General features: G+C 36.5%; 1 protein-coding gene across 3 annotated transcripts in view; it reads left to right on the plus strand.

The window, feature by feature from the left end:
* KLHL1 (kelch like family member 1) overlaps positions 1–24,810 on the plus strand; it is a 236,939-nt gene that overhangs the window by 161,841 nt on the left and 50,288 nt on the right. For all 3 annotated transcript variants that reach the window (XM_074160009.1, XM_074160018.1, XM_074160026.1), the window contains one exon: positions 6,773–6,959. In XM_074160009.1, the coding sequence (XP_074016110.1) occupies positions 6,773–6,959 (187 nt within the window). The remainder of the gene's footprint in view (positions 1–6,772; positions 6,960–24,810) is intronic.

Here is a 24,810-nt window from a genome sequence, read left to right on the forward strand (position 1 = left end):
CCCTCTGTTTCCTTAGTAGTGGATGAATTCCAGCCTGGATGCCACACATTCAACAGGGGAGAACGGGACCCGTCAAGGGTGACAGGAAGACAGGTAGCAATAAGGGCACAGCTCCATGGCGTGCCCACTGTCAGTGACTGCACCAGTACAAAACTGCTCCTTTTTTGCTCATTAGACTTGACTTTCCTTTTGGCAGTACTGTAATACCTTTCACTCATGATCTCAAATTAAATGTGCCTCACAGAGATGAAGCACATCTGCTCTCCTGCTCTCTGCAACAGTGTTGAAAGTAATTTAGAAGTGCAGCCGAAAAAGGACTTGGTGTTTTTTTTAACTGGGAAAAATGAGAAGCGTGGTGACATAAAGTTACTAAAAATTCTCAGGATATTGCTAGTGTGAGAAGTTCTAGGAATGCTAGAAGTAACTATGCTGAAGCAGCACTGACATGGGTCTTCTAAAAAGTGACAGCTCTGAGTTCCCACCTGTTACAAACCCCAGAAATCTTCATTTAATGTTGGATAAAAATTCCCTCCTAATGAAGCATGTCATAGCCATGAAGTACCAAGCTGAACATAACATGGTTTCCAGGGAAACATCCTTATTAACTGAATTTCCTGATCAAGTGCATCCTGATTTAATAAAAATATATTGATTATTTTGATCCAATAAGGAAAGATAACTACGGAGTAGAAAAACATTGAAGGAGATTATTGAAACTTAGAGAACATGAAACAGTTAGCTTTATGTGGCTTTTGGTTTCTAAAAAGTAGCTTTCATTTCAACTTTTTTCTTTTTTTCCTTACTCACAGTGTTTAGCCATTAGGACAGTCAGAAATACAATGTTTATCACAAATAGGACAGAGGAATAAATATTTTTCTCAAAATTATTTTTCCCATATCTTCACAGTTGGGAAAAGGCCTACTTTTTCCCCCGTAAGATTTTTTTTTTTTTTTTTTCTAGTTAGTTAATTTTTGTTGTTACAAAACCAGTAATTTGTAATTTGGCATTGAGTAAATTTTTTTTTTTTTTGAGGGAAATACAGATTTCTGTCTACTTTTAAAGTTTTGTTTAGAATTTTATTTTGATTTCTAGAATTAATTTCTAATCAGAAAGAAAAAGAGGTTCAGCCTCTATTTGTGGCTGGTGCATGCAATCTCAGAATTTTACAAGACAGTGCTCACTGATTATCACTTCATTTGAAACACCTCACAACTCAGTTAGAAAATCTCATAGCTATAAATATTTGATTTAAGAGCCTAGCCACAGATTGGAGCATCAGAGTAAAGAAGTAGCTGTCTGATAGGAAGTCACCAAATATTATTGTTGGACTTTGATGCTTACTGATATAATAAGCTTACAATAAAAATCCTTGTCATTAATTCCATTAAGGATTAGAAAGTGTAGGTAAATTATTGTATTACCTCAAATTTCTGCAGGGGAAACTGATAATTTGATTTCTCAACTTTGTTGTGCTTGTGTTCTGTTAAACTAAATGTTGACAGTACACTTTGGTTCAGAAGTCCTCAATGTACGTTAAATCATTTTGCAAGAGGAGATGTTTTCCTGCCTAAACTCTGAACATGATCTGTCTTCAGATCTTTGATTTTTAATCTATTGAGTAGTGAGTTGAGATCTTCAAAGAGAAAAAAAAAAAAAGTCACAAAAAGGATACATTAAAAATCTTAATATGAAATATAAATTAACCCAGTGTTATGAAATATACTTACTACTGCTGTTTATTAGCACACTTTAATATTCTTTTTTAGTAACATTAATTGCATAATAACCAACAGCAGAACATGCGCACACATAAACATACAAATCCTTATCATATCTAACATACAAAATGCTTGCTTTTAATTTCTTGATAATCTGAAGCTTCCGAGCCCTTCCATTGATATCATGGGTGCCAAGATTCTAAGAATACAGTCTTTAGAAAGTTATTAAAAATAAGAGCTTAAATACCTTCCTAAGAATTGTGTTTTCCTCTCCACACTGGGCAACATAAACACATTTGAAAATAAATTCAATTCTAACCATAGACTCAGTTTTTTTGTTCGTCTGCTTAGATTGTAAAATAAAATCTGTAAAAATTACAGTTATCATTCTACTGTTCTTGTACTGACCCTAGCTCAATAATATTAAATGTAAAAACATATAGAAATTATGTATTTTGCATAATACCATTACAATCAATATGAAAACATTCACCAGCTATGAGGGAAGAGAATACAGTCTTGATATTTGAATTCACGAGGTTAGATGTGAAGGTAGTATATGTTAGATCATAATACAGTTCAACAAATATGTCAGAGTAGTATACATTTTAATGCAATTCCTGATAAAATTTTAAGGGGCTGCCATCTCGACTGAAAATAGCGGACTTTGGGAGCTGGCTATTTTCCTGTAAAAATAGAGGTGAATATCAAAGTTTAAGAGCATTTTCAAGTATAATTTATTTCATGTGCATTTTATTTGCAAACTTTTATATCAAGCTATTAACCTCAACCATATACAGTGACCCTTTTTAAAAATACTGCCATGAAGGAACACAAATGTGTCTGCTGTTTTTTGCATGTATGTATTTTTGTTCTGCCTGTGCCTCATACTATTTTAATAAGACTCTTGACAACACAGCATCTTGAACCTTCAACCACAAAACACTTATATTATAGAGGTAAATATACATTGTTTTAAGCCGACCATAAACATGCCTGTTTGGGGAATTTTTTTTTCCAAAAGAGGCTTTTTCTTGTTAAAATTATATGATATCTAGACACAGACAAGTGGTTCTGAGGAGTAAACTTTCAATATAGGACAATTATATATATTATATTGGTTCCCTCTTACTGAATTTCTGTGGTCATGGGCATATGGCCTCAGAATACATAGATTAATAGAAACTAATTAGTTTAAAATATATATATACACTAGAGAGATGCCAGAATGGGAGTTTGTGGCAAACTTAAAAGATCAGCAGCTTTGATTTAAAATCTTTTCTGTAACATTTTCCTGAGACTGAATTCATACTAGCCAATCTCAATATTTTTCCTGTTTTTCCAGTCAGTTATTTATTATTCTGCTGCTACTGTTTCAAAGAAGTTCTAGTAGTTTCTTAGTATAATAATCATACACATTTATAAAAATGGGTATGGCAGATACTGTTGCTTTATTAGAAAATAATAGCAAATATAGTTTTGGGAAAAAAATATATGGAGGGATTTCTACGTCTTCTTTCCCATGTAATATGAGAAAAGTTCTTGTCCCGCCAAACATAGAAAGTTGATATGACAATTTTTAAATACCTAATCTGCTTAAATGAAGGGAAGCATTTGTTATTGATTGGGAGAAAAAATTTCAGACCTCATCCTTTCACTTGTTGTTACGTGAATCCGGATTTGACACATTCACAGGTTTTTGTTCAGAGATCCTGAAAGATACTTGAAATCCCCAAAATATATCGATCTGTCTTTTCTGTCTTTTCATTTCATACATTTATTTTTATATTCATTATTGTGGGATTATTTGTGGTTGATGCATAATCTGCTCGCAAACATTTATATAAAGCTATTAACCTGGATTACGTTGAGTAGCTTTTTCTGAAAACATCATCAAGGAACATAGCCATCTTTGCTTTCATGTTTTCATTTTTTTACCTTTGCTGTATCTTAAGTGATAAAACAACACCATGGTTTGGTCCATAGGTTTAGCGACCAAAATAAATATTTCATGTTTGGTTTAGCCTTCTTAATTGTATATTTGCAATATAACATATATACATTATAGCATTTACTGTCACATACTGATGAGAATACATGAACATTAGGACTACTTCATTTAAGATGATGTAAATTTATTATTTATGCAGTCCTCGTGCAATCTAATAAATCCCAAGGTTTCCTTTGTATTACCTGTTCCCTCTGCAAGCTTACTATTTGCTATGAACCTAGGGGCTTTGTGTGTATTACTAGCTTTCCTATGCTAAACTATCACACTTCTAGTATTATTCCTTCTTCCTGAAGTCAGCTCAATTACTTTGTTGTAAGGGCTCCTCGTACCTTTCTGTATCTCCTTCAACTTTCTCTTTCCCTCTTCCATTTTTCATATTCCCCACCTGTTTTCCTCTTTCATTGTATCAATATTATGAATATTTTATGATACTAGATATACAGGAAAATGGGCAGAGCCAAACATGATGTGTACTGTCATTTGAAATGTGCCAGAGGTTTTCAATGTACCAAAGACAGCATAAAACTATTAATTTTGCTAATTAGAGGCTAATGTTTCAATAATGTAAACTGGATTTAACCCATTTTTTGCCTAGAACTTCACTGAACATCAGTGTGACTGAAACTATCCACAAGTTTTCTTGCTCATGATTAGCCTAGGGAGAACACCTCATATCCTTGCTAGTTCAGCTAGATAGCTTTAATTACGTAAAAATAAGAATTTGCCACATAGCTTTTGTGCATATATTAAAGATGATACTTTAATTTTCATGAGACAAGAAAGATGTGACTAGCATTTAATGCACTCAAAATTCCTAACTACATTTCCATAATTTTAATGTATAATGCACCTGGCAAAGAAATAAGAATAATAAATAAATAAGCAAATTTTTTTTTTAAAAGAAAAAAAAAGCCAACCCTTAACTTCACATTTCAAATCTAGAGTTTGGGTTGTCCACTTCCATTCAGGAGCGAAATGTTTGGTCTATGAAATATGAATTTCTGGAAAAGTCATCTTGAAACTCTGTAGAAGTCAAAAAGACAAAATCAAAAGTTACAAGTTATTAGGAAAGAAAAAGTAAAAAAAACAGAGCATATCATTATGCCACCATAGAAGTTCATGTTTTGATGATATCTTGAAAATTGTGTGCAGTTCTACTCGCTTCAAAAAAAATAAATCTAACATATCTGAAACGTACAGAAAAAACCAACAAGGGAGATAAAAGATATTAATCTTCCTTCATATAAGCAATGATTAACCAAGCTAAGGTTCCTCAGTCTAGAAGACGGTCAACTAATGGACAATACGACTGAAGTCTAGAACGTTATAAGGAATTTGGTATGGTAGGGCTCAATCATTTTCTCTTTCAATAGAAGAATTAGGGGACAGTAAATGAAATAAATGAATGAAACAAATTGAGTGAAAGCAAATGAAGCAACAGGAGCCTGTTTAAAAAAAAAAAGGGAGGTAAACCTTCTTACAGAGCTAGTGATTGGCCAAATTCGTTGTGAAAACGTGTTGCAGATGCAACAAATTTACGTAAGTTCAAAGGAAGATTGAGCTAGTTCATGGAAGATAAGCTCCCTGAGAATTACAAAATACATGGAACAGACATCCACCTCAGAACATCCCTGATATGAAAGTTGAAAGTTGGAGGACTATTAAGGGGAATTACAATGACTTATGGCCACAATTAGAGACATATTTTGTCAGACTAGGTGAACCTCCTTATTCACTTTTAATAAGCAAGTCTATTGTCTGTTAGGTCATCATCCATGTAAAATATGAGTTCTGGATCACCAATTGAGATACTGCAGTGTTTAATGCCTTTCTTTGGACCTGAACAGATTCATTTCGATACTGACACCTAAAATCAGAAGCAGGAGTCTGCTGTCTACATGTACAAGCTATTAATATTTTAGATGTCACAAAACACGTGTTACCTACAAAAGACTGACAGATTGACAAAGGACATTTATGCATTCTTCAGCAGCTGTTGAAGTCCAGGTGAACTAGCTGAGAGTCCTTAGAGGAATCTAGCTGCCTGTTTAGGCAACTGCAAAGCAGTTTGCATACATTTGCATATTTGTATGCAAATTTGTATCTGTGAGGGATATATCTCCTCGTATATTCTGGGAAGTAAATTATCCTGCTTGATCGACTTCTGATACCTTCGGGTATCTGAGATACCTACATGGGTCTCACAGATATGGCAAAAAGCTGCATAAGCATGGCTCTCTTCTGACCTCATATCAGTGAGATCACAGAAACACAGAATCATTCAGGTGGGAGTAGACCTCAGTAGGTCTCTAGTCCAACTTCCTGCTAAAAGCTGGTCAGTTATGAGGTTATACCAGGTTGCTTAGTCCAAAGGGATCTTGAAAACTTATAGGATGATTTACAACATCTCAAAAGCCAGTAGATATACAGGCAAGTGAATTTTGCTAATAATACAGGGGGAAAACAAAAAACAGATTCAAAAATTGCACAAGAAAGTTCTTTTTTGGGAAGATATTTTTATTTGTGAGTTTTGGTTTTTCTTGGGTTTGTTATTACTGTTAGGGTTTTTTTGTTTGTTTGGTTGGTTGGTTTGGTTTGATTTTAAAGCTAAGGGATTTTCCTGGACCTGTATAAAATACTGTAGAATGATGTCATGTTATATGACTGCACATTCAAGATGCTTGCTTGCAAAGAGATGACTTCTGGATCCTTTCAATGCTCTGCTGGAAACCATTAAAAATAAGTCAGGCTGTAACCTACAAGAGAATAAGTAATTTTCTTCAATGTTTTTCATAAAGGAGTAGTAAGATTGTAGTCTTAAAGGATGGTGAAACAGTGATCTACAAGTTGCCTATAGTCTTTTAAAAATTAACTAAATACTTATTTTCCTGTGCCTCCTCCAAAAAGCATAGCCCTGCAAACCCCTGTATTCTACAACGATGTGACATATAAGTGACAAAAGTTTTGTATCTTTTCTCATTGCATGGTATTGCTTTTCTAGGAATTTCGAGCATTTTTGATTCATGATTGTGTCATTCACAGATATTGGCTGACCTAGAAAACCATGTGCTTTTTAAGGATGACCTAGAATGCCAGAAGCTTATTCTGGAAGCCATGAAATACCATCTTTTACCAGAGAGAAGAACTCTTATGCAAAGTCCAAGAACTAAACCTAGAAAATCTACAGTTGGGACACTTTATGCTGTTGGAGGAATGGATAACAACAAAGGTATTAGAGAATATTTTTTACTTTATGAAAGTTATAATTTGCATTTTCCTTATTAGAAAGTAGTGAAATAACTTTATATTCCAAGACTGGGGTGGGGGTGTCTAAGTCAGTCAAGATATGCTGCCAAGATTTTTGGTCCAATGAAAATCCATTCGTATTTAAGGAAAAATATAGTACTAGTGGAGAAAAGAAACTGAGTTTTGAGTTCATTCTTTGTTCACAATTATTACAATTTCCAAAAAGAATGTTAACAAAAAATCTAGTGACATTAAATTGCCTTAGTTTTAACTTTCTAGAAATTATGCTTCATTTATAAGTCAAATATGTATGCACTTTTACTAATGAACGAAAAAAAGGCAGTTTAATATGCAGTGTATTCTGTCTGTAAGTAGTAGTCTGAAATATTATGGATGGTTCATATTCTTCTGATGCACACATTTATTGATCGTCTAGAGAAAAAGCCTAGACAACTAGCTTAAGCTAGAGTACTACTTTGTCAACAGCTAAAGGAAGGTGAAATTATCCTCATCTTACTGTGAAGAAAAGTAGGAAGCAGTGGAAATTTTATTAAAGTATTTTGTTGTTATTTGTTGGGAATAAGAATTATGATGATGTGTTTTTATTTCTACTAAGTCAAATCCACTAATTTCTTGAATGGAATGAAATAAAATATTTGAACTAAAAGCTAGCTATTTTATAAGACTATATACTCAGAAAGGCTTTTATTAGTGTTTTTCCTTGAAATTCACTAACAGTCCACAGTATCTTACATTTAAGTGTTTATATTTAGACTGGAAAATATGCCTTCAGAAGCATTAGTTCTACTGTAAAATAAACTGTATTTTAAAAAGACCCATAAAATTAGATCTTCGGTATTTTACAACTGTTTCTAGGTGTAGTCACTGCAGTTGTTTTGCTAAATAGCTGTGGTAATATCACCTGCAAAAAGACATTGCATGTTTCTCCCATAAAGTTACACCAATGACAAAGATGCATGACAATGTGCTTGTGTGAAAAAGAAATGTTGAGAGAATGGAAAAATGTTAAGGAAAGAACCAATAGGTTTATTTTATTCTTATAGCTGTGGATTATTTTTGTCCTTTAACATTTATAAATGTTTGTGTAGCTAAATGTTAGGCATGTATTTTCATAGAACATTGCCTTTGGATCATAAAATACCTGAAATACAAATTTTCTCTTACTTAGGACAAATAGTGGTGAACACTTTATGTATTGCGGTAGTGGAAATGACCATAAATCCATTTTAGTTGCAGCTGTATTTGTTCTAGCTTACTATAAAGACTGATTCCTGGTTCACACAGCAAAGCAAATACAGAAATATTTAGGAAAACAGCACAGAGTGTAGCACTGGTCCAACATTGACATGCAGCCCATTTTGCAGATTCAGGTTAGGCAGAAGCAGTTTATTTCAGCCCTCGCTAACACGAACTCCAACTGAAAACAAAAGTACCAGAGTTTATATGCATTTACAGCAGATAAAAACTGCTTTCAGAGGGGCCCTGGTATGTCAGAGCAGCATCTACATACAGCTGATGTAACGTGTATTCCCAATAACTCAGGATCTGCAGCCGTGTCAACTTGCTCAGCTCATCCCTCTCATGATGCTCTTGTGTCCTTGTCTAGCTTTTAGGACCAGGAAGTCTTGCTTCTGCATATCAGTTGAGAAGACCTAAGGGCTGTTTGTGTGTTTTGAAGAGTCACTGTCACTTCATAAAGCACATCTCAATATTTGGGCCATGACATGATGCTGATACTGTCTCTCCTCAACAATACTATCTATCCTCAACAATTAATTTTTTTTTTTTTTTTTTTTATTCCACAACTTTCCCCACTGAAATGCTGACAAGGATGATTGCAATTCAAAGTGATGTATTTTTAATGTCTCCTGGTATTTGCTACCAAATATGAAACAGTTCCATATAAGAACCCGATGAGCTAAGCAAATTAGCAATTTATTAGCTAGCGTATAAAACAGTAGGTAAGTGCTAGTATTGTGAAAGTATTTGAAGGTTATGTGGCCCATCACATAAAAAATAGCCTAGCATGCTAAATCAAGTTTGTTTTGAAATCTCTTCTGTAGTTTTTTTCCTTTCCGTAAAAAGAGGTGATTAAATTAAACTCCAGCAGCCAGTGACTGATATAGCTTATATATGAAAAGTTAATGCAGCGTAGTACTAACTGGATAGAATTAAAAGGAAAAAAGATCATTTTGTAATTTTAATTTCCTAAATCTACAAAACCTCATTTAAATCTCTCTTTCCACACACCTTTGTTTATTTATTTATTTATTCATTTAATTTGAAAGGAGCATATCAGAAACAGATTGTCTCTGTGTTTACATTAATAGAATGAAATGTGTGAGAGATTAGAGGTACATGCTCTGACAGTGTTCCATTCACCTTACCCATTCATGTCATCACACTGACTTTTGTAATTTGGATTAGCAGGGTTTAATAATCTAGTAGTATACAAAAGCTGTCTAGGTGCACGTATAAAGGAGAATACTAGTCTGAAATAGATGAGTAAACGCAAGAAGTGAACATACACCAATTTGTAAGAATGGTAAAACACTGACTTCTTGCAGCTGTGTTGGAATCCCAAATGCAGAGCAAAAACCATGTGATAGAACATGAGGTATACGGTCTATGTTAGATAGTGCCATGGAAGATTATGATGAGGAAAATATACTTGCACAGCAAGAGGAGACTGGTATAAATAATGGAGCAGTGTTATATTGATGAGAGAATACTGATGGATGTCTCATGAGATGCTCTAACCTGTCTCTCTACCCAAGAGGTAGAATAATAAGGGGCAAAGAGAATCTGCAGAAAAGGAAAACCAAAGAAAACAAAAGTGTCAGGCTAACCATTATCCAAAACCACTGGTTTATATTACTTTTGGACTAGCCCTAGTTTAGTTCATTATCATCAAAGTTCATTAGTTCATTATTTCCTGGATCACAGACTTTAAATAAATACAAAGGAAAACAAATGAAAAATTACATGAGCAAGAAACTCTTCTATGAAAAATAGGACAGGCCATTAACAAAGAAAGGTAAAAGTTGATTTACTGAAACACTGATATTAAATGTGTGTTTTCCACTAATCTTGTGATTAGATATAAAACTTATTGCAAAAGTTGCTCTGATGGTAAATAGGTGAGGTGCATCATTAGTCTATATCAAGCAACATTAAAAGTCCTCTTATTATTTAGATATTTTTTAGAAATATCTTTGATATCACCAGAGATATATTAAAAAATTAAACTTTTGAAATGTGAAATTGTGGTCATTGGTCCTTAAACTCACATGTTGCATATTTTGCCTTTTCTTTAAAGATTTTCAATTATTTGTAATAATCCTCTTTTCTTTCCAAATATAATTTATCAAATGTGGTTTATTACTTACATATCATTATTTCACAGGAATATCATTTAATGTGGCTACATGAAGTTACTCTTTTGGTCTGGTGAACTTCAAAGATGTCCTTGTTTTTCTGGGCTTTTTTTTTTTAATAGTTTCTAGCAAGATATTTCTCACAGCATACTTCACTTGAACCTTATTTGTTTTAATTTTATGTTTTTCATTCTCATAGATGCATACTTTTTAAATATTGAAAGAAATACTGGACAACCTATTGTAAATACTGTAAATAAAGGCAGAAATACGGAAAGATCACACTTTTTCTCTTAGGGAATTCTTCTTGCTTTTTAAGATATGTGTCTGAGATGTTTGTAACCTGAAAATCTGTCTGTCTGTCTATCTGTCTAATCTCCTCCATCTTCAGTTTAGTAGGAATTATTGGGAAAAAAATCCATCAAGACTATTTTGCATTTTGCAAGTTGTGGAAATTACTACAAGCCACTTTGTTTTCACATACATTCATAAAACATTTGACAGCATTCATTATGTATTCGCTTAATGTAGATAATATCTTCATCTTAGTTACATTTTCACTCAACATATACAACAATGCACAGTAACAGTTTGATTTTCAGAATGTGAGTGCTTGTAGTCCTTGTATTTGTATAACAGATAAATAGCAAAACCTACTTAAGAAGGTATAGTACTTTGTTTTTTAAAAAAAGGGGAAAAAAAATCCAATGTGTTTGTTGCAGAACATTTCTCCCTGGTGTGCATTTTGAAATATTTTATATAAATATGCATGTTTTGTAAGTATACGTAGATGTATGTGTATGTATACTCATAAATATAGGTAATATGAATTATTGAGTTGTTCTCTTAAAAGTTTGAGGCTATAGCATGGTAAAATACTCCACCCTATCTTTTGTACTTAAGCCATTCCTTATGCCAGCATGCGAATGAATTCATGGCTAAGGTTTTCTGCATTTAATGATAGATTGTTTTCATAATATATTTTTGTTAAGGTTTATTTATTTAAATGAGAACTTGGTACATTTTCTTATTCCTATTGAGATATTAGAATATAAGTAAATAGTCTCATGCTTACAAACTCTTAAGGAAAGTTAGAAACGGCCACTGACTCCTGCTGCCCCAGCCCAGGACCCTCCTGCCCATCCACTGGAGCCCAGCATGGTGCCCCTGGGGACCTGGAGTGTCTGCCTGGGCTGAGAGATGCATCTGCTGTTTTTCCATTAGCAGGTTCAAGCAGTAGTGAAGTTAAGTGTGTGTCCCAGACACAGGCACAGACACACAGAGGGCACAGTTGTGGCCAGTGACCCAAGGCCACAGACAAAGCGCTGCCTCCAACAGCACCCACATCCAAGACTCCCACCAGACCCAGGCACAGACAGCCACGTCCCCTCCTCCTTTTGGGCTGGCAGACGCAGAAGGTCACTAGTGCAGCACTCACACCACACTACCCAGGTTCACAAGCACACGCATATTCACAGATCCCTGACTACCAGCATCACCACTCTGCCCTACTCACACTTGTCCCCCCTCAGTAGCTGGTTTTCAGGGTGCAGCCCAAGTAGCTGGAGGTTAAAGACCCCGCTGGCTCCAGTAGCTGAGACCACAGGCCAGGGGCACCCAACACCCCCAGACTGACTCCAGGAGCTGGCCCTGTGAAACAGGAACATAAACATGCTGTTATTACTCATAAAATAAGTAGATGTTCACAAAAGATGAACTGAGAAGTGAGAAATGGACTGTCCCTTTTGCAATTCTAGGCTTTTTATTGATAACATCATATATCTGTCCTCACCAGTCCTCTGTACGAGTTTCTTCTGCCTTTAATGCTAGTTTGCATACACCTGTATGTTTTCCAACAGGACATTTGTTATCTTAAAGAATCGTGTAGTCATAGCCTTAAAATGCCTCAGGAGGATGATAAGCCAAAATAAATTATGCCTCTGACATTCCAAGCAGCTGCTGCCTACCACTGTAATTCAGATACCTAAAATTGTCCTCTGAAATCTTGCCTGCTCTATTTAAGTAACAGTTCTGTCTTAGCCACGCAATTCCAGTGTTTTCAAATACGGTGAGTGATTTTGCTGAGATAACTGTAATGTAATGTGATGTCTACTCAGTTCCATGTAATATGTTTTAGTATTCTTTCTTATAATTTCTGGAGTAATTTTTTTCCAAAAAATGAACATGTTTAGGGTTGTCTTTTTTAAACATAAAAATATGTGTTGGTATAATCCAGTATTTTCCCAGTCATTCTCTAGCTAGCAGTGGGAAACAATTATAACATAATTTACCTTAATTGTAAAATGCACTAATAAACCAGTAATATTTCAGTAGCTTGAAGTCAACACTGTGTACCAATGACCATCCTTGTTTCCATTTTTTTACCCTTTTTGGAAGATTCAGTAGGAAAAGAATAATTTAATATATAAATAGGAAAAAACCAAAAAAGTATGTCTCATCAGAGTCATCAACCTAGCATAGTAATAAGGTTTTCATCATGGTGGGTTTTTTCAAGAAAATTAAAATACCAAAGAGGCAGGAAGGCTATGCAGAATGAACAACTGAATTTTTCAATGTCTATATTTCAAATATACTTCACCATTTTCGATTGCTTAAATTAAACAGAAGTTAGCTGTTTGTAAACAGAAATCAATAAATCAATCTCCACTACTTTTTTTAAAAAAAATAGAAAAGAAGGCAAACTGATTTTAGGAGCCTTAGTTTATTTATTGCAGAAATTTGTATTTTCAGTCATTTTAACATATTCCAAGAGTTCATCATTGGATATATGTTTCATAAACTGCAAAGGTAGTATGATTTTTTTGTTTGATTCACACAATAATAAACTGAAACTGAACTGTTTCAATTCCTAAATAATATATAAGTTATATTTAGCTGGCAACACATTATTCTGGAGAGAGGAATCATAATTAATTAAGTAACATTAAATAATGTAATGAAGTTCAACACAGGGAAGTGCAAAGTCCTGCACCTGGGAAGGAGCAACCCCAGGCACCAGTGCGTGCTGGGGGCCACCCAGCTGGAAAGCAGCCTGGCAGAAAGGACCTGCAGTCCTGGTGGACACCAAGTTGGATAGGAACCAGCAGTGTACCCTTGCCACAAAGATATTTAAGGGAGTCCTGGGATGCATTAGGCAAAGTATTGCCAGCAGGTCAAGGGAAGTGATCCTTCCCCTTTGCTCAGCAGAGGCTCTCCAGGTGAGACCACACCTCAAGTGTTGTGTCCAGTTCTGGGCTTCCCAGTACAAGAATGATAAGGAGCTGCTAGAGATTCCAATGAAGGATATCATGCTTTAATCCCAGCTGGCAGCTAGGAACACACAGCTGCTCCTGCAGTTCTCTCCCTTCCCCTCAGAAGGGTAGGAAGAAGAGGGAGAAAAGGAGGGGAAAGAAAAAGAAAAAAACCTCTTGGGCTGAGATAAAGACAGTTTAATGGAACAATATCAGATAAGGAAAATAGCAATAATAATAATGACACAGGTCACTCTCACTAGCTGGTAAATTGGTGAATTCACACACCAGAGCAGTGATCGTGAATTCACGCCTCCCCAGCCAACCCCCATTTATATATTGAGCATGACATCTATGGTACAGAATATTCCATTAAGCAGTTCGTTGTTCTGTCTAGGCTTCTTCTCAGCTTCTATGGGAAGCTGAAATGCGTCCTTAAAAAAGTATAAACATTGGTTAGCAACAAGTAAAACAATATGCATTATTGACACCCCTTTCACAGCAATTGTTAGATTCAGTTAAAACCAGGACAAAGTTCCACAAAGGTAACGAAGGGACTGGAGCATCTCTATTATGTGGAAAGTCTGAGATGAGTGGGACTGTTCAGCCCAGAGAAGAGAAGGCTCAGGGAAGAACGCATTGGTGTATATAAACACCCGAAGGAAGGATACAAAGAGGACGGAGACAGGTTCTTCTCAATGGTATCTAATGACAGGACCGGAGGCAATGGGCTCAAACTGAAACACAGGGGTTTCCCTCTGAACATCAGGAAACACTTTTTTATTGTGAGGGTGACTAAGCACTGGCACAGGTTGCCCAGAGAGGTTGTGGAGTCTCCATCCTTAAAGATACTTAAAAATTGTCTAGATCCTGGGCAAGATCCTGGGAAACTGGCTGTTGTTGGCTTTGCTTGAACAGGAGGATTGGACCAGATGACCTTAACTGTTCTGTGATTTTGTGATTCTGCAACATGATAGCATAATTGTAGAGTAAAGGTGTAGTCTGGTTAATTACTTCACCAGAGGAATATGAAATGCACTGGCTAATGACTGATGAGTTAATTAAATGTATAAATCACACTAAAATTCTCTTCTCATCCACTTCTTATAAGTATTAACATTAGTGTTTGCTTCTTTTCACTCCTGTGAATTTCAATGTGCTCCAGAACATTCAGCCTCATAGGCTAATTTGCAGTTACAGTACTTTGATTTACATGTGCATTTCTAAATTAAAAAAAAAAATCCAGATTGTAACACCATCTGGTAGTTTTTCAGTACTTATTTTGCATCATTTAATTTCTGGCGTGTTTTCAGTGTAGTTAACTTCTGAAATTGCTAATTCAGTTACAGTTTGAAATAAAGAGAAGAACCTGAAGCAATCTATTCTGAAGCCTGCATGGCTTCAAATATAAGGCAAGAGCCAGAGTTATCACACAGAATTTAATCATCCCACAAGCTCCTTACCGTGCCATTCTGTTACCCTGATATTCATACCCATTGCTACAACTTATGGGGTTGAGCAGACAGTGCAAGAGGCTGCTGCCTTTGTCGCAGGGGATTATTCTCCCAAGAACACCCTTGTGTCTCCCCTTATTACTTCCCTGCTGCTTACTGACTTTATTTTTTTGACAGTTCTAGTGCAGATATTTTATCATTGATGAAAGTACACAGGAAAAAAGGAAACCTTGTATATGATCTAGAGAAGACACATACATGGCAGCCTGGTAATTCAGAGGACCTCTGTTCTGTCAGAAACCTTAACTTTTTCAGACACTAAATGATTGTTGTTCCCTGGTCACCCAAGTGTCATTAATGGCTGTTACTACCGGGATTGGCTTTGGAGTAAACCAAATTATTTCTTCCAGCACAAATCCTGGATGTTGTTCTGGAGTCAGTTCACTGCTGGAACCACCCTCAGTAGCCGGTGTGGCTAAGACTTCAAAAATGTTGGCACCTCCTACCCTGTGCAGTCCTCCAGCTCTATCTTGCACCTTCAGCCGCCTCATAAATCTTCATGCCAAATTCTAGGAAATTCTCAAAAAGGCCATAGTTTTAGGCATAAGAATGTCCAAGTAAGCTTCAGTACAGCCCTCGCTTTATTTTTTACGCTCTGAACTGGAAAAGGAAATAAACAAATTTGTGTCTTTGGACTACAGAAGGCACCATATAAAGCCCAATGAATACTGAGCATTAGCTGACTTCTACCCATGCAATTTAGGGACAGCATCTTTTACAGCAGGTTTACCCTAGAGGGAAGTAGTTGAAGCAAAGCAGAATCTCCCAGGAACAGCTGGGAGCAATGTGGATGAGCCAACAGCTCATCATCAATGAGCCAACAGCGAAGCAAAGTGGATGAGCATCTGTATAGCTATAATGATAAATAATAAAAGAAGGCTGAGGTTAATGAGAAAATCATGTTGTTGCAGTGCCAAATGGCTCAGTTCATATAGTTTAAACCAAATTTGCTCAAAGCAGCTTATTGATTTACTTATGATACGTAATTAAGTGGCAATTAGATGAACTATATGTTTAGGATCAATATCTGTCATGCAGTAGATAAACTGCAATACTAGACACTTACAAAATACAAATTAATGTCTTCAAATTTCTGAACACCCTTCTTGAGCAAATCCCTGGAAGTTCTAGTCACTGGCACAAGTGCACACACGTGTGCACCACATCACACACACAGATACAGGCAGCACCTCTCTCACAGATTGTGCAGGTCACCATCACCATATCCCCAGCAGTGGGGAGCTCCTCTGGGTACACACCCCTCCTGCAGGAGATGCAGTTGCCTGAGCATTTGCTGCTGTCCACGTGTAGAACTTTTCTTTTTATTGTTAACACCTTATTTGCACAAGTTCCAGTGAGAACAGAACTGTTAAAGAAGCGGCATGTGTTTTGTTGATGAACAACGGTAATCTGCATGATATCTGCATAATGCATGATATGAATCATTAATAAAAGGGATTTCTGTAAGTTCTAGACTAGATAAAAACATCAAAACATCAGTGTTTTATATTATAAAGCATAACACTGTATTATAAAAGAAAACACCCAACACTAGAGGCATTGCCTAAAATGACCGTCTAAAAGCTGTCATTTCAGATACTCTTTAAAATATAAACATTAGTGGAAAAAACTTGTATTAGTTTTAGAGAATTCTGATCATATGAATAATTGAATATTCCCAAAGGTTTTCTAGTATTTGATAATTTCACTTTCTGGCAAATTATGATATTTTAATATTTTTTTCACTCCAAAAAATTGAGAATTATTATATACAAGTTACATATTTTTAAAGTGCTTCAAGGAATTTTTTAAATATAACTAAAGAGAAAAGTAGTGAACTGCTGCCCTGTTTTCTGTATAGCTCTTTCTTTACCAAGAGATTCTCCTTGATATTTGCGTCAATCACCTATTTAGGTCACGTTTGTTCCACTTGAGTAACCATCTTTTCAGATGAAAATGTAATGTTGCAGATCACTAGATTGAGGTCATCATTTTACACCTACTCATAGCAGCATCTCTAAATCTTGAACAAAATGGTCAGAGTACACGTCAGCAACAGCTTTAGTAATAGCAAAATCAGCAGAAAGTCTTACAGGGGAAAAAAAAAAAGTAGAAATTTTGTGATAAATGTAGAACTACCTTATTCATGTGTTTAAATTGATCTGAATCATTCTAGCTATGAGAAAAGAAAAGCACCTTTACTGTGGAAATGTCTACATTGAATGCAAAGGTGGCGTTTGGAGTGAGGGGGATTGTTTAGACATTTGTAGCTGCTTCTGAAGCAATTTTAACTTTATTTATGCCAAAATCCCCGCGTTTGCACATAACTGAAATGAATATATTGCTCTCATAGTCTCAGGCATTCTTCACAAAGTTTATCAGATGCCATGTAGCCTACATCAGGTTGTTCAAAAATACTTACTAACATCTTCGGAAGACAAGCTCCAGATATTGCTGCATATGACTTAAAACATTGAGTTACAAACAATCTTTCAATACATTTATTCTTTTTCATGCAATGACCTTGGTATATGACTAGTCTTCAATCATCATCTATGCCAAAGAGATGAGAATGGCAATCAGCTTTATACAAAATTCTTGGTTTACAAAACATTAGCAAGGAAATGTAATATGCATAACTTCAGAAAATGAGTAAGTGTAATAGAAAGATAGCTTAAAAATCACCTGAAAAGTTTTCACTGAAAAAAAATTCACAATTTCACAAGCTTACAAATAATAACTAAAACAAAAAATAGAAATGTGTTGTACTATGGTGTATTCATTTGTAGATGAGGGTGAAATTGTGAGATCTGGTACTTTATTGCTTCATCAGAAACCTTGAATGGGAGAATCACATACACCCATGCTGTGTGCACATAGGAGTTGTCAGCAGCAGCTGGATATTCATTCAAAACTGTACTGATCATCTACAGTACTTTCATTTCTAAAGTTTTCTTTCTCTGTAGAACTCTTATTACTTTATAAACCTTTATTTATTAGGACTTGTAATGCCCATGAAAATATGCACAATGCACAGAGCTAATCTCATCTAATACCCAGCTGGATCATAAGTAGAATTTAAGTTTAAAAAAAAAAAAAAAAAAAAAAAGTTGAAACATATCCAGAACACCAAGAAAAATCCTTACCTTCTTATTTGAAATAATTTGTGCTGCCACAGTCATAGTATAGGTTTTAAATTTACCACACACTGCTGTTTATCATGCATATAGCTATGAAATAAATTCTGTCTCACTTGTCTATGTCTTTTTCATTTACTCTGTGTTCAGGACTACTCACTGAAGTAACTCAGGCTTTTTTAGAGATCTGTCCATCTGAACAATAGGGATTTGTGCATGCGCGTGTGTACAGGGGAATTGTGTGAGTGCATAGTATGCTTATTACAAGATCCTCAATATTCTGTGTATTTGCTCTTCATTTATCATTGCAATTTCATATCCAATGTCTTAAAGACAGTCCAATGTCATGGATTTCCTTTTTACCTTGAGATGACTAAAAAACCCACTAGTGATACAAGACTGAAATAAACTATAATCAAATACATTTTTAATGCAATTTCACATAATTTTTATATAGTTAGCAGTATTTTATTTTGGACCTATGTTTTACTTATACTGTGATATTCCATCTGCTTTGTTTTATAGGAAAATATGTCTGTCTCTGCATAATAAATATATACCGCAGCCAAAAATTAATAATGATTTTTTGCTGTATTTATCTTATCCATATCTTCACATTAAACCTGTATCTCCAATTTCCCTAAGAAAATACACCATAGTGTCTTCCCGACTGGTTCCTTCCATCCTCCGATTCAAGGGAAATTGGTCTTTCTGGTTTTCTGAAACATTTAATTGTAATTACTTTGGTTTGTCCATGGAGATTAGAAAAAAGTAGTTGTCTATAGATTTCTAACATTGGTAAGACATCCTGTCACAGCCTGCATAGACTGGGGTAGGGAGCATTAAGCAACTTTGCTCATTTCTTTGAGTTTGCACCATTTGAAAGTTGCTTTAGTTAGGAGTTGGCTCTGCTGACTGCTGCCTACTAGTAATGGCTGAGAGGAGAAGACTTTCTGATCTTAGCTGAGATGTGATGCTGTAAACTTTTGCTTGTCTCTGGAACCAGCATCTCCCTGAGTGACTGTTCCACCACTGTGCAATGCCATGGTGGTTTAAAATAAGTTGTTTGACTCTAGGTATACTGATCTTACCTTAGAAGTGGTGAATGTAAATAGGAAGAGGGTTCCTTCCTTCTTTCTGCTATCTGTCCAGGGGATACTGCATAGTCCTACCAGATCTGGTGGCAAAAAATGACTCGCAGCTCAAGGATGCATACCACACCACAAAGCTAGCCTTGTGGCCCTGCAATGTAATTACTGCTTATCTATGCAGTCATTCAGAGTTAATGAAATAATGTGAGGCCTGTGTCACAGACAATTGGAATGGTGTTTTTATATCAGGTTTTGGATATTTAAAATTAAGTAGAGTTGCCTGAGCTTGGAAAGACTACTGAAGTTGTTTTCAAAGTTACTGCAGGATGGAAAGAATCAAACACACTGCGTTCTCATCCAGTCTGCCACTCTGGAGTGGACACTGAAGTGAACGCTGCACTCAGGTGTTTCCTCCATTTTTGTATTACTACTCTCACTGGAACCTAGTAAGAAACAAATATGTATGAAATGTAAACATTCAGGGAGGGAGCTGGAGGCTTTAAATAATTTTTGTATGTTGTAAAAGGTAACAATACATTGTCTATCACAATTCTCACAAGTACTTCAGTCTTTAGCACATTATCCTTTTTTGTATGAAAATATTGTTATCTCTCTTTATTCAGAGGGAAACTTAAGGGCAGAGAGGAGAAACAAAATTCCCATATTGAATTTAAGTACCAAAATATTAAGTGTGAATACACTCTATCAAAAAGTGGCTACTTCCTAGAATGGATTCCTATGTGAAGTGCCTTGCTTTGATTTACAGGACACAAGGAGAGTAGGCTCAGTGAATGAGAACTGTGAACATAAGTGTATGTATCAAGATGCTGTCTAGAGCTAATCAGAAGGGAAATGCAGAAGTCAGAGGTGTCTTAAGTCATATGCACTCTGCAACATTTGGACTTTGTTCATGGTTCCCATCATTCACCTTCTCCTCCTCACTCTGCTGAAACTGAAAATAAAATACACAGCTCTTCTGCAGAAAAGATTGTTTGTAAAAAGTATTCATATGGGAACCACAGGGCAAACATTCTCCTCAAACTGTTGATGTTTCTCCCTGCTCCAGAAGATTCTAAATTCCTCTTTGAAATAATAAGTAAATAAATAAAAGATGTAAAAGTGACATTTCTAGAATAGAACCTCTAAGGTAAACTCTTCATAGACAAGGTGGGATTCAAACCTCTCCAGCTCGGGAGCAGACAAGAGAAAGACATGTTAGGAAAATGGTAAGAACACTGATATTTTTCTCTTATTCTATTCCCTGCAACATCCTGGCCTTATGTCAGCATAAAAGTCCCTATTAACTCTTTAAATGATGTCAGTCTTAGACTTTACATTAAAATGTGTTCCCTTCATGGACTGCGTACAATTTTTCCTCTCAACCCATGTCTCAATATCCTATGTATTATCCCACATCATTTGTCCCTCAATTACATCTTGGCTCCATTTTTTTGCATGTTTCTCTCTTCTGACTTGTATTTTCCTCTCTAAACTGTTCCAAAAAATTACAAGTAATGTAGTAGTAGTGTGAGGTGGTGCTGTTATTTTAGAGAGTGTAGATAGAGAACTTCAGAGGAGAAATAATTGTCTGCAAAGTTCCTTTTTTTTTTTTTTTTTGTTCCCCCAAGGGAGTCTGGGGCTGTTGCAAAGGCTGCTATAAGAGGGAAAGTCCATAGGGCAGAGCATGTAAAGAAACAGATGGGAAGAGAGGCGAGATAGTTATTTACAACGTACGGTTATGGAGTTTTGGGGGCAGGAATTAATCAAACCACAGGGATTTGCATAATTTAAAAATTATAATACAGCTGTGGGTCAGTAATTTATGAAAAATCTCTATGTAATAATTTAATAATATTATGAAAATAATATTATAATAATATTATGAAAAATCTCTATGTGATAATTTTATTTGGGGATAATTTTAAGTAATATTTAAAACAATGTTGAATTCAAGGCCATACTTATTTTCTAGTATAAACAGATCCATCACTAAGAAGGGCTGTAATAAGGTGAAAGTAGAAGAATTGTGAAATATTAAAAAATGCAATGACTCTCACTTTGCAAATTTTATACTTGATTTAAAATGTAGGAGTTACTTTGGTCACTATTCAAAAAGCAACATTAAACTTTCAGGAATAACAGCTTTTCAGGAGAGAAAGTTGATCTTCAAGTTCTTCAAGTTCTTTATAATGCATCTTCCAAATGCTCTGTGAGCTACTGGGAATGAACAGTCCCTTGGCCCCTGGGTACCTTGGTGAATGAATCTGGAGAGGACACTATAACCAATATATACAAAAAAATAGTCTGAAACATTTCAGTTCTCGAAACTGAACAACTATCCCTCCTTTAAAATTGTGTATTTTGAAGATACATCTTTATATCTTATTAATATTTCAAAGGAAGTGTTCAGCTATAGTGGCATAGGAAGAGGTAGTTGAATACAATAGAAGGCAGTTAAGGAGCTTGATGAAACATTTTATTGTCACTGTATTTGTTTCAAACAAGAAAATGAAAATCTGCAAGAAATGCTAATAAAATTATAATGAGTACTGAAATAAAATGTTGTTAGTTACTTTAGGGAACATGCAGCAGTGGTACTGCATGAAAATGTTATCTAATAATTTGTATTTTGTGAGCATTTAATCGGATTCTTCACATTAAATAAAACGAATCAGAATTCTAGAAAAACAAAAGCATTTGGACTACAGTTACTGAAATATTTTATGTATGTGAACCAAGTTATGTCTGAAAGATGAAGACTGAAGATAGTTCTTGCATCCTAAAACTTTTGTTTTCAAAGTATCTATTATTTAAAGTTATTTAAAATTGTCAGTGTTGATTTATATAAATTCTCATAGAGAACAAATACAACAGAAAACCTGCCTGGGATCCATTCCCTCATATTTAACTGCCATAGCCTGCATTACAAAAACTTGTATAGTCTTTCCCCTTTCACTCTAATATAGGAACTGACACTAGAACTAGAATATGGTTCACCTAAATGTTAGTATTTACCCTATATATGTCTACATCTAAACTATACACTTAGTGCCCACTGTAGTCAGTACAGATGGTATATTGAGTCTGGCTGAGATGGAGTTAGTTTTCCCCATAGCAGCCCTCATAGTGCTGTGCTTTGTACTGGTGGCCAGAAAGGTGTTGGTAACACACCAGTGTTTTGGCTACTGCTGAGCAGTGCTCACGCAGCATGAAGGCTGTCTCTCCAACATCGCCCCCTCCTCACCAGTAGGCTTGGGTTGGGCAAGATCTCAGGAGGAGACACAGCTAGGACAGCTGACCCAAACTGACCAAAGGGATATTCCTTTCCATATGACGTCTGCTCAGCAATAAAAGCTAAGAGAACGGAGGAGGAAAGGGGGGGCATTCACGATTATGACATTTGTCTTCTGAAGAGACCACTACATGTACTAAAGCTCTACTTCCTGGGAAATGGCTGGACATTACCTGCTGATGGGAAGCAGAGAATAAATCTTTTGTTTTCCTTTGCTTTTGTACACAGCCTTTCCTTTTGCTTTTATTAAACTGCCTTTATCTTGACCACTGGGTTTTTTCCATATTTTCTCCCCCCTGCACCATCCTGCTGAGGAGGGGAGTGATAGAGTGGTTTTCTGGACACCTGGCCTCCAGCCAAGGTCAACTCACCACACATGGAGATAATACAGTTCGCCTAGTCAAGACCGACATTTGCTAGACAAGATAGGTCTAGACAATCCTTTGGAAGCACTGGCCAGGACTACCCTTAGAAATACCTCAAATTGCAGATACCTACATTTTCATGTTTGAAGCTGTATCTCTCTGATGATAGGATAGAATGAACTGAATCCATCCTACTTATCAAGAACAACCAGGAAACTGAACAAAGGAAGAAACTGTTCAGAGAGTGTTACAGGACTGTAGCTATAATGGAATATCACCACTCTATTTTTGTTTAAATTCATCTTTCGACCATCTTTGTGTGTCTTCATTCCTTCTCTAAAAAAATATTTTTCTGTTTCCACCATCATCTTCCCACCATCTCACCTTCATTGTACTATCTGCCTTTATCATTTTCATTTTTTTTTCACAATTAGAAACATAATCACAGAATCATAGTATGGTTTGGGTTGGCAGGGACCTTAAAGATCGTCTAGTTCCAACCCCCCTGCCATGGGCAGGGACACCTCCCACTAGACCAGATTGCTCAAAGCCCCATCCAGCCTGGCCTTGAACACTTCCAGGGATGGGGCATCCACAGCTTCCCTGGGCAACCTGTTCCAGTGCCTCACCACCCTCACAGTAAAGAATTTCTTTCTGGTATCTAATCTAAATCTCCCCTCTTCCAATTTAAAACCGTTACCCCTTGTCCTGTCACTACACTTCCTGACAAAGAGTCCCTCTCCGGCTCTCCTGTAGGCTCCCTTCAGATATTGGAAGGCTGCTATGAGGTCTCCCCAGAGCCTTCTCTTCTCCAGACTGAACAACCCCAACTCTCTCAGCCTGTCTTCATAGGAGAGGTGCTCCATCCCTCTGATCATCTTCGTGGCCCTCCACTGGACTCGTTACAACAGGTCTGTGTCCTTCTTGTGCTGAGGACTCCACCTGGACAGGACTACAGCTGGGGTAGAAGGGCAGAATCACCTCCCTTGACCTGCTGGCCATGCTGCTTTTGATGCAGCCCAGGATTCAGTTGGTTTTCTGGGCTGCCAGCGGTCATTGCTGGCTCGTGTTGAGCTTCTCATCCACCAACACCCCCAAGTCCATCTCCTCAGGGCTCCTTTCCAGCCGTTCTCTGCCCAACCTGTATTTGTACCTGGGATTGCCGTGACCCAGGTGCAGGACCTTGTACGTGGCTTGGTTGAATTTCATGTGGTTCACATGGGCCCACTTCTCAAGCCTGTCCAGGTCCCTCTGGATGGCATCCCTTCCCTCCAGTGTGTCAACTGTGCCACACAGCTTGGTGTCATTGGCAAACTTGCTGAGGGTGCACTCTGTCCCACTGTCCATGTTGCTGACAGAGATGTTGAACACCTCTGGTCCCAATACTGACCCCTGAGGAGCGCCACTCATCACTGGCTTCCACTTGGACATCGAGCCATTGACCGCAACCCTTTGAGTGCAGCCCTCCAGCCAGTTCCTGATCCACCGAGTGGTCCATCCATCAAATCTGTGTCTCTCCAGTTTAGAGACCAGGATGTCATGTAGGAGAGTGTCAAATGCTTTGTATGTCCAGTGTCCTGCTACAGTGGAGTGCACACTGCACTTCACAGTGCGGCTCTCATTTCCTTGAAATCTTCTCCTGACAATATGAAAGGACAACTGCAGGGGCTTTCTGGGCACAAGAGCTCTGTCTTTACAGCAGATGCTTGATGCTGTGACCACAGTTCTGTGATTCTGGGATACTGAGCTGGTATTTGAGGCTTAACTGGACAGTCTCATGGCTTTA

This window comes from Numenius arquata, chromosome 1 (assembly GCF_964106895.1).
Source record: "Numenius arquata chromosome 1, bNumArq3.hap1.1, whole genome shotgun sequence".
NCBI classification, from domain to species: Eukaryota; Metazoa; Chordata; class Aves; order Charadriiformes; family Scolopacidae; genus Numenius; species Numenius arquata.